The sequence below is a fragment of the Mixophyes fleayi genome, chromosome 8 (genome assembly GCF_038048845.1).
Source record: "Mixophyes fleayi isolate aMixFle1 chromosome 8, aMixFle1.hap1, whole genome shotgun sequence".
In the NCBI taxonomy this organism is placed as follows: Eukaryota; Metazoa; Chordata; class Amphibia; order Anura; family Limnodynastidae; genus Mixophyes; species Mixophyes fleayi.
In genome coordinates this window covers 89,417,357-89,428,422 of record NC_134409.1, presented here as the reverse complement: position 1 = coordinate 89,428,422, position 11,066 = coordinate 89,417,357, and the positions used below count along the sequence as shown (strand labels likewise).

Genomic DNA, 11,066 nt, shown 5'->3' with positions numbered 1-11,066 from the left:
TGTGCCCCAATATCTTACGTAGTAGGACCAACGCGTAATCTCATCAACATATTCAAACTGTTTGCCCGGAAGAAACCCAACCAACTCAGCATAATCTAAAAGGACACCAATGTAAAAGACCATTTTAACTCTCTAATCAAACACCATGTATCATTTTTCTTTTGATTTTAGGCCAATCTTAACTCTTTGTATAATTTATATTTGACTTGTTCGCTTTCTTTTGCGTTACATGTATAAAATGTATACTCTGCCTGTTGGACAGCAGCACTATTCAGGATTGAAGGACTTCCTGCCTGTGAAGCCTTCTTCTATTCAATAAACCATGTACCAAACTTTCCCAGTCGCTGCCATACACAAACATCGCTGCATGAGGGAACCTGCTATTCCAGAGCTAGAGAACCTCAAGTGATTGATTGCACCATATGCTAGTAGATCTCCTGGCTGGTAGTGCTTTGAGCCTTCACAGAGGGAGCATGTAATAGGCCCAAAGAACTGGTTTGCATGCTCCGGGCGTGTCAAGGGTACCTGTTAGAAAAAACTGAAAGTATACTGCATCAGCCCTGCTGCTGCTATCCAGAGGGCAGACAGGAAGCTTCCCAAGGAAGCCAACCTTTAGGAGAAAACAAAGTCCATAAGTTTATGTATTAAGAAAAACAAGCAAAAATAAAAAAACAAAAAACTACACTAAAATAAAAGTTACTTTGACGAGACAGGAAAGAGAGTGAAGGAGGAGTGCCCTTACGTACCCTCCAGGCATGTTTCTTTTTCCTGTTTCTATACAGCCGATTAGGGAGTTAACCCATTGCAAGGGCTGCTATAAAGTCTTGTGGAGGGAAATGAAACAAGGGAGGGGGGGCAATGGAGAGGGAGATCAGGCCCATAGAAAAAGGTAAAGACCAAAAGAGGGACAGCAAAGTGGTGAGGGGCCCACAGATAGAATTTCAGTACCTGTGTTTCCATTCTAAGAATCCACTGGTTGCTTCTCAATCTATTCACATGCTTTACATTTAGTATTAAAGTAGTTTTGTCTTATGTAACTAAAGTGAACTTATGCCTGTGTAAATGAGTTACTAGGCAGAAGTGGATTAAAACACTGACAATTTTGACCTACAAACAGTACTTTTAAGCACATTCTCATGTTAAGCGGAATATACTTTTACTTTACTTGCTTACTTTCCAACCCAGAGACTTTAGTTAAGCAATAACTTGCATACTATTATTGTACTGTTCTAACTCACATTTGGAGCTTCACTGCGCATGGGCAGCTCCCCCATATCCTGGCCCTATTCTAATCTTTGTTCTGACCAGAGTGGGGATTTGGATGTTAAGGATAGCAAACCATAGTACATTAAAGTGGATGGATGACTGTTGCCTTCAAACACAGGCTTACCTTAGATCCCTTATGGGGTCATCTGCCTGTGTGTGCATACACTACTTGACCACTTTTTATGTAGGGATATTTACTCCATTGTGATGCTGTAATGTGAATTTGTCAGGCCAGAGACTCAACAAGAGGTAGAAAGTGCAGCACAGGGATTATGACCCAAATCAACTTCAATGTGTTCTTTAGTTGATGAAAATTAGCATGCAGTGGATTTCTACTACAAATATCATATTTCTTGACATGTCCAGTTTTTCAAACAGTTTGAGAATTTAGGAAGTGATTACATGAAGCTAAATTTACCATTAAGCTATTGGGACCATCCCACACTGTGTAGCATTCTGGAAACAGACTTACCCTGATGGATGCATCAGACGTTGATTTTAATAATATTCAAATATTCTGCAGAATCCACACATTCTCTATTCAGATCAGGAAACCAAATGTATGCCATAACATAAATGTGTTGACATCACATTGATTGATGTAATTTTCTCCATTTCTTGGTACACCTATTGGCATATCTAACAGTAGAAAGTGTTAACCTAAAAGACCAGCCTATGTTTTTGTAAACCTCCAGTGTTCATTTTTTACATTCCAAATGTCTTGTCGTAGTGATAGTTGTATCAGGGACTTGGAATTTTTTCTTGACCTCATTAACCCATGCTTGCTTAGAGCTTATGCAGCCAGATTTTGGGAAGGTGCATGCATAATATATTTGCTAAGGCCAGGGTTTACCATAATTAAAATTTATAAGCACAAGAAGGTTCGGAAAACCCAAGAACTCAGTCAAAAGTCAAGAATAACAGCTTACAGCTAGGACTTGATAGAAGTGCAGTGCTCACTGGTATCTGGCACCAGTGGACTGGGGTTTGCTCATACATGTGCATGTGTAGGCCTTATGTTGTGGAGTCACTTGCAAACAGCACCACATAATGGCTGTAACCTCACTGTAAATGAAAACCAGTATGTGGGACCAGGAAGCCTGCAGATTTGTTTCTGACTCCCGGTTTATTACAACCTGAACAATGTCAACACTGCATGAAATGCGTTGTTATGCACTTCTGCATATTTAAAGAGTAAAAACTAACAATCATTAGTTGAAAGCTAACACGTGCTGTACATTTACCAATACAATTTTTGGTACTGTTAAGCATGCATACATATGAAATAGATTGTGCAGAGTCCTAAAATTTTAAAAGCTGCATTAAAAATTAGGAGCACAGTGGTGTCTGAATCTTTATTTCACCTATATTTAACACGTGAAAAGCGCAAAAAAACAACTGCATACAGGTGTGAATAACACTCAGGATTTCACAAAAAAGCTTAACAAAAATTAGTGACCTCATTCTTGGCCATCCACAAAATGTACACACACACACACACACACACACACACACCACAGATGATGTCTAGTAGATGAAGTCTAGGGGATTTTCTTTTATGTTGTCTGTACAAATATCTAGGGGTAAATGTATTAATGTCCGGATTCTTCAACTCCGGCGTGTTCAGCGTCTTCGGCGATTAATTTTAAAGCGGTGCTGCATTGTAAAGGGAAGTTTCCCTTTACAATGCAGCGTCTTCGGCGATTAAATTTAAAGCGGCGCTGCATTGTAAAGGGAAGTTTCCCTTTACAATGCAGCGCCGCTTTAAATTTAATCGCCGAAGACGCTGAAAACGCCTGAGTTGAAGAATCCGGACATTAATACATTTACCCCCTAATGTGTAGTTGTGTAAAAAAAACCTCTTTAAAGAACACAAGGAAAACCCTGAGAGCCAAGTATCATATTGTGATGCCAGATGAGCTGTGCTATAGGGATGTGGCACTTTGTTTCCCCCCCCCCCCCCCCCCCCCCCCAAGTACAATATTTTTACTTAAAAGCTGGTCATTAAAATATTGTAATAAAAAGGAACAATGCTAATATTTGATACCCCGACCCAGTGATGTTTATTAACACAACAGAAAATAAAGTCCCAAACAAACAAATGTATTGGTAAAGATGTATTTGGTTACTACTTAACAATTAAAAAATAATAATAGCATTTACATACATTCAAAAGGTTTTACACACAAGTTTACTATGATATATACAAGTGTAAAAAACAAACCCTCTTTAAATGTAAAAATATTTATAGCAGGTTAGGGGCAAAGACAACAAGCCTGTTTAATGTCAAAGTTTGCATTTTCTGTAACTAGTCAGCAGGAATAATAGGTAGCCATAGAAGGAAGAGCAACATTCACTTTTGAAATACTTTACAATACATGTTAAAATGTGTAAAAAATAAGAACATTATAAATATGTTAAAGGGCTCATCCTGTTCAATAAAAAAGGATGCTGTTATTGCAGACATTTAAAAGAAATTGTAAAACATAATTTGCTTAGATAGAAGTATTTGGAATACAGTGCATAAAACAAAACATGAACAATGACATATAGAAGTGTAGGACACTAACAGTCTAGTCCAGGGTTTCCCAAACCCAGTCCTCAGGGCTCCCCAACAGTGCAGGTTTTCCATATCTCCTTGCTGGAGCACAGGTGTATTCATTACTGATCGACACATTGTAACAGATCCACAGGTGGTCCTAATTATGTCAGATGTGATCCAGAAAACCTGCACTGTTGGGGAGCCCTGAGGACTGGGTTTGGGAAACCCTGGTCTAGTCATATGATGAAGGATGCCATTGGATAGTGTTAGAAATAGTGACAATGGCAGACAAACATTCAAGCAAATATTAAAAATTTGCCCTCTTGGGGCCATAAACAGCAGTGTGAATTGTTAGGGTTCAGTATGTTTTTGTAACAAAAATCTGCTGCTTGCATTCTTCATTGTGTGATCCAAAGCAGAACAATACAAGGCATTTATATAAGCCTCTTCTGCCATCTGACAATGTGGCAGAGTCTCCTAATAATATTGACAGCTTGTATTATGGGAACACCTATGCTCTGCAAAATAAGAACAAATAATTCTCACAGTTAAGTGTATAATACAAATTAGTGACATGCAATAGAATCATATCAGAAGTTCAGGAAAGTAGGTCAAGCGCTGCTTTTTTGTACAAACGTCACATCTCTGACCCAGTCATTGACTGCAGTTTCATGCCTGGTCACTCAAGACTTAAAGCAACACATGTCTCTTCAGCTGATGAATAATTTATAAGTGTCAGCACGTTCTGTTGGGAGAACTACAAGTTTCATCATGCGGTATCTAACAATGCAACAGCCATCCTCTCGTCTACGCTATTCCTCAAATGCAAACAGAGCTTGCTGAGCAAAAAAGTTATGCATAAATAAGTTTGACAGGAAAGGGGAGAAGAATGTTCAAATAGAGATCATTTAATTTTGCACGGCCACTTTACAAAAGTAAATGGCAGAGTAAGGCAGACTAAAGTAGAAAATGCTTTCCATTGTCCTGTTATCTGCTTCTGTAAAGCACCACTGTGCTCTACTCCACATCTCAAAGTAACTGGCTCTTCCCCGTTCTCCTGTCAAACAAGCTGACCTTCATTCACCTGAAATGCGTTTGACATCACAATTTTACTGCATTACTTTTACAGATTTCTCAAATCGCTACTTTGTGCTACTGGGAAACCCGCTCCTCCAACGCCACTCCTGACCCACAACACTGTCCATACTATACATGCAGCTCTGCCATATAGTAATAGGAGCAGACGGGTTACTACCTCTCACAGGGTCAACACATCTCCTGAAAGTATGCACAGCTATGGACATTTCTATCCATGAATTGCAAGAAAGAGTAAAGGACCTCAAAAAACAATACAAACCAGAAGACATGGGAGAGGAAAATAAAGATTCCTTTGTACACAAGCCCTAATTTTGCTCCTAAATGAAAATGTAAAAAGTATATATAAAAGAATTGTACATCAAAATCAGGAGGCAGCTTGTTACAATGACGACGTAATTGTAGTAAATATTTGTACTTTTGGTAAAAATGTATTTGGTATAAAACAGTAGTTACAGCTTTAATATTTACAATCTAAAAAGTGAAGAAGTTCTTGTAAATTAGGTCTTCAATAAATGCGACATTTCAGGTGGCATGAAGTTATCTTAGCAGAAGGATTGGGTGAAAAAAAAATAAAAAATGAATTCCACAAAAATAAAAAATGAATTCCAATTAAGAAATAAATAGGTGAAAATATATACATGACTTACCAAGTACAAAGATACTTATTGCATAACCCCAAAAAAATAAAAAAAAATATGTATATACAAGTATCCGCCTACAGCTTTATAGTTATATAAACAAGTCCATTTTAAATTAAGCAAATCTTACTTTATTTTACAGTGTTTTAATTTGTAGCAGTATAACAAAAAATATTTTAAACACAGACTGTAGAAAAACAAATATTGGTCCTTTAGCTTACGGTCACAAACTACCATATCAAATTGTGGCATATTTTAGGCATAACATTGCTAATAAAAGGTAACATTTTTATCTGAATTAAACATTTACTTTTAAAAGGTTATTTTCTGTTCGACACTTTGTATGGGGGAAGAAATTCACTGCCACCTTTTTCCCCAGTAAGATCTGTAGGGGTGCACCCCAAAGTCAATTAAAGAAATGTCTGCAAGAACAACTTTGTAGTTAGAGAAAAATGAGGACATCAGTGCGCTGAATGGAAGGACAATACCCAATAATTTTAAACTCACCGTGGCTGTAAATAGAAAACCACAGTTTTCCGTGTTAGCTGTAGGCCTTAAGACTTTTTACCTGTAACTTCAGACTTGTACAGCAAGTTTCTAAAGCAGACTTAGTCCTTTATTTAGGAAGGCCTGAAAGCATATGTGCTATTTATGTTATAAACCCTGACTGGAAATTTCAGCTAGACGTGTTTTAGTAAAAGGTTTGCATGTCCGAATATTGCTTACTAGAACATGAGTATGAGCATGTACGAGATTTTCTTACCTTGTATCATAATAATTTTTTGATTATTATATGGAAGCCAATGTCAGCTGGGAGGATGGCTTTAATAAAAACTTATGGCTTTCACATTTAGATATAAAATAATATTTTGGATAAGGATCCCTGTTTGAACAGTAAACTGAGTAAACTGACATGTTTATGCATAATTCTGTTGTAGTTTGTAGTAGTTGGACTCCCTTCAATAGGAAATTGCAAAAAGTCATGAAACTCTGAAACCAATCTTTTGGCATCTTGAATTTATGATGTACATAATAGTTCAGTGAAAGTTTATGTTTATCTGCTTTTGAAATTAGCGGTTAACAAAAAAACAGTGCTGCCTTCTCCACGGATGTTAAAATATCAATACTGATAACATTAGGTACAAATGCAAAATATATTAGGAAAATTCATGTCAAAATAAAAATCTGCACCTTTGTACACCTATATTTGTGGATCAATATATAAACAACTTCAAATGTATGAATAAATATCTCTTGCATGGAATTTTAAGGTTTTCCCATTTTTGGGACAGATCCACTGTAAAGAATGCCTAAAATTGATTGCCTTCTCTGAATGAGAGGGTAAGTTTCATAAAGCTGCAAACTTATCTTGCTTATTATGGCCAAGTTATAGCAAGTAATGAATAAACATTATAGCAGAGGGCGTTCGAGGCACACAGAACAGTCAATCTTCTGCAATGCCTCAGAAGTCCACTACAAAACTGAATAGTAGTTTTCTCTGTATGTAGTTGTAAAATTAAACTCAACGGTATGGATAAAAGACTGCATTTACATAGTTAAATCAAGGTTAAACCTTGATTTTGTCCTTGCAGAGAACACTTAAACAGCTGACAAGATGTGTGAGCTTTGATAGAGACTTTATTCCTAGAAGGTGAAGTGAGAAACCATAATGTCTATGTCCCATAACGTCTACAGGAAAAATGTATTTTACCACAGACCGATGTCCTGAGTTAAATGGCTTCACACATATTGAAATTTTATTTGCTGTACACTGACACTGGATGTCAGCACCATAGTTAGCAGTGGAATGACAAGAGTATCGCACTGACACAAAAAGGAAATAAATACCTTCCTTACACAACTGGTTTCTGGAACGGACTCCTATCCAATGCACAAATACCATTCCAGTAAAGAAATGCAAATATGCTAAAAACATTGAGATTTCACCAAGAAGGAATCAATTAGCAGTATACTACTTAAGGATTTTCTTTTGTATTTTGCTTTCTTTTTGTATTCACTTTATATAGAAAATGTGTTGTAACCAGTGAAGTTTTCTTTTCATTTATGATTGTTAATTCCAGCTGCTGTATCTCTATTGTTTAATTCGCTTTTAATTGCGTCACCCTTTAAAAGTAAAATAACCTCTTGCCAAACACTTTAATTTCACCCTAGCTGGGGTGCTATTCAACTGGGTCTGTTGTGTGCAGCCACTTTTCCGTGGTTCATCTCATGTGGGAGAAAAAAATAAATCAGAGACTGTGTGATGCTGCTGAGGGAGGTGTATGCAGTTGGACCAATGAGAAGCCGCAATCACAAAGATTGTGTTTTCTAATTTTTCCTCCCATTAACACATTATCTCAACAGACATTTTAGAGAGGCGTACTTAAAAGATTTGTTGGATTAGATGACTGTGCCACTGTAAAACTTGATACCGGCCAATAGATAAAAAACTAGATTATAAAAGCAGAATGCTATATTCTAATATCAGCAATTCACTCTCAAGCACACAAAATAAACTGCATGAATAAAGTAAAAGTACTATCCCTTTATTCTTCTCTTCCTTTTTGATGACTGTCACTTACTGTAAAATATTGAAATAATTGAAATATCTCAGCTTTAGAAAATTTGGTATTGAAAATAGATGACAGGGTTAACTTATATCACCAAAATGGCCTGTATTTATTTCTGGAAGAAGTTCACAAGTGTGATGCCAGAGTGAAAGAGAATAGTGAATCTCAAGAAGCTGCCATAGCAGTTCCCCCACTAAGTTTAACCATCATCTGTTGGCAGTCATGATATGAGCGTCTGTCGCCCACCTTCTCCAAAGTCCGTGCTGCTTCAGCTAACATAACTGCTCTCTGCCCTGGGGATGATAAAAATGACAAGGGCAAGTGACGGCAGGCCAAAAGGATAGCTGTGGCCCTCTCCCTGTGTCCAAGTAAGGAGTCCAGTTCACCTGCTGGATGAGAGGAAACCAACAAATTTAAATGTTCTAAAATTCAGGATATTCTGTAAAATCGAAAGACTTCTAACAATTGGCATAGTTAAAAGACACATTTGTAACATTCAAGACATAAAATTAGAATATGGAAATCTTATATTTTTTAACAGACTTAAAATGTCCAGAAAGCTTGCAGCCAGCTAGTTACATTCTACCAGAATGCAACACTGGTTCTAGAAGAAAAGTTAAATTTAAAGCCAGAGGAAAATAGCTCTCTTAAATCTTATGGGGCACACTAATGCTTGGGTATTGAGGGATTATCTAGGAAGTTAGCACTTTAAAAAATAAGTTCTAAGCCTGCAACAGTCCTTTTATATCCCTTCCCTGTAGTGAGCTCTGTTTTTTCTGACTGTCCACAAAATGGTTCTGTAAAGGGTTTACGTATTTAAAAAAGTTTAGGAGGTATGTGGTTTCCTTCTCTCCATTTATTTCCTCCTGTGGGGCTTGGTTAGCCAAATGACCAAGTTGCAGCCATATTTTTTAAGTGCCAAACTCCTACACCCTCTTTAAACCCCTTCTATGATTAGAAGGGGGTAAAGGTGATATTTTTTAAATAAATAGTTAATGAAAGACATTTATATTTCTTAATATACCTAAATGAAGTTCTTTATAGTTCTTTTTTGAGAAGAACATTTTAATAAATATTACTGAGGATCTACCTATGCTGCATGCAGGGAAGACCAGGTCTAGGTCTAAACTGCCCCAAATTTGAGATTCTATGAACCAACATCCAGCTCAGATCACAGCTCAATGAAGTGAATGACTAATGAAAAAAAAAACAACAAATTGAGCAAAAGATGGGGAAAATATTTTTAGACTTTGTTCTGAGACTGCTAAGTGTACATATGTCTTTAGATCACAAAAACAACAACGTACCTTGGAGCAAGCTAGCAAAATAAGAGCCAACAAGTATTGACATCTAAACTAGTTAATGAAGTGATGTGATGACAGTAAGGTGTAAAGAGATATGCAGTACTTACCCATGTTACTGGTATTTGGGGGTCGTTTCTGAAGACTGTGCTGCAGCAGTTGGTGTGTACGGGTAGGACTTGCCCCAGCCATAAGTCGTACTGTAGCTTCATGCAGGAACAACTAATATTAAACATTTTGGTTAGTGCTTTTTCAAAACAAAGTACAACTACAGGTTTACATCACTTTTCTGGCCATTGTAATCAGACATACCTTGCACTGTGCAGGTTTAAAGGCGAGAGCAAGCCTGCGAAGACTGCCAAGATCCCTTTGAAAACCCGTCAGCACAGATGTAGAAGCATGAACTGCTTCTCCGGATGCTGGGGTAGAACAGGCCTGTTTCTGCCATAATGAAGTTCGCATAGATAGCAGGAGGTCACAGATTAAAAGTTGTACTACCTAGAAATAATGAAGGAGAACAGAGATACCATTTAATATGTTTACACTCTCTGAAGCAGTATCATAAGTAAGGCTTGGGGCCGGAGTGGTGGTGGTGGTGGTGAACTAAACCAAAAAAATTCAAATATTTTCAGTAAATAGCAGCACACAATTTACATTAACAGAGAAAATCAGAAAATCCAGAATATTTAGCCCTTTAGAGTACAAGCTTTACGAAAGTAGACCTGTAAAAGCACTAAAGCTTTCCACAAACCGCAATATTGAGCAATAAGACCAACATTGTAGAATGTGTTGTCTCAAAACAAAGATGAAATGTGTTACTCTCAGTCATATTTGTAATTCCAGTTGAAACAGAACTTCTAGCCTGCATGTGGTCATTTTCCGATTGCTCTAATAAGACCAAGTGCAGTCTGAGAATAATATGGCTGCTTGGTCTGTGTGCCAATTGGTTGGACTGCATAATTTAATCACCTACATTGTTCACCAAATTCTACAGCACTGGGGATCCCCCCCCCATCCTCCAACTCCAAGTACCATAACTCAACCGAGTCATCCCTATAATTACTTTGAGACCAAGATCGCTCACCTAGTTGATCCTTGGGGCAGCCTAAACTCACTGGGCAGCGCTATCAGCAACCCACTACCTTCCTGACCTATCAGACACCACAAGCCCCTCACAATTTAACATCCACCAGTCCCCCAGCTCCCCCATATCAAAGCTCCACTCCAGGCTTCCCAGATCATCAAAACTGCATTGGTTTTAAGGCCCGAGGGAGTACCCGCTCGCATCTGGCCACACAAGAGGCCCAGATTATTGCTGACCCCCCAATCTTCTGGTTCGGGTCTCCTTGCATCATCAGGCCCTTCTGTGCTCCTCTACAAGCATCCTGCTCTGGAAATCAAGACCCACATAATCCCAGTAGATTCACCACACTCTCACGGTCACAACACAGCCAGGTTCTAGTGTTTAATCTGACCGCATCTCCTATCTATGACCGTGCATTTCAGAGATATATCAGAGCTTTGCTCTGGGTGCAGGTCACCCTTAACAATTTCCCCTATACTTCCACACAACTGCTGTTACAACAAATAGTGCAGTAACCACATCAGAGAGGCCTTAAATAGTTTTATTTACGCCTATTATGCCAGGATC

The 11,066-nt window shown here is 37.9% G+C and overlaps 1 protein-coding gene across 3 annotated transcripts in view; it reads right to left on the bottom strand.

Annotated features, from left to right (window-relative positions):
• Positions 1-8,069: 8,069 nt before the first annotated feature.
• SREBF2 (sterol regulatory element binding transcription factor 2) overlaps positions 8,070-11,066 on the bottom strand; it is a 107,407-nt gene continuing 104,410 nt past the window's right edge. For 2 of the 3 annotated variants that reach the window (XM_075182858.1, XM_075182860.1), the window contains 3 exons: positions 9,728-9,913; positions 9,526-9,637; positions 8,070-8,503 (listed from right to left, as the gene is read on the bottom strand). In XM_075182858.1, coding sequence (XP_075038959.1) covers positions 8,280-8,503; positions 9,526-9,637; positions 9,728-9,913 — 522 coding nt within the window. In that variant the 3' untranslated portion in view covers positions 8,070-8,279. The remainder of the gene's footprint in view (positions 8,504-9,525; positions 9,638-9,727; positions 9,914-11,066) is intronic. The other variant, XM_075182859.1, reaches the window with a different exon arrangement.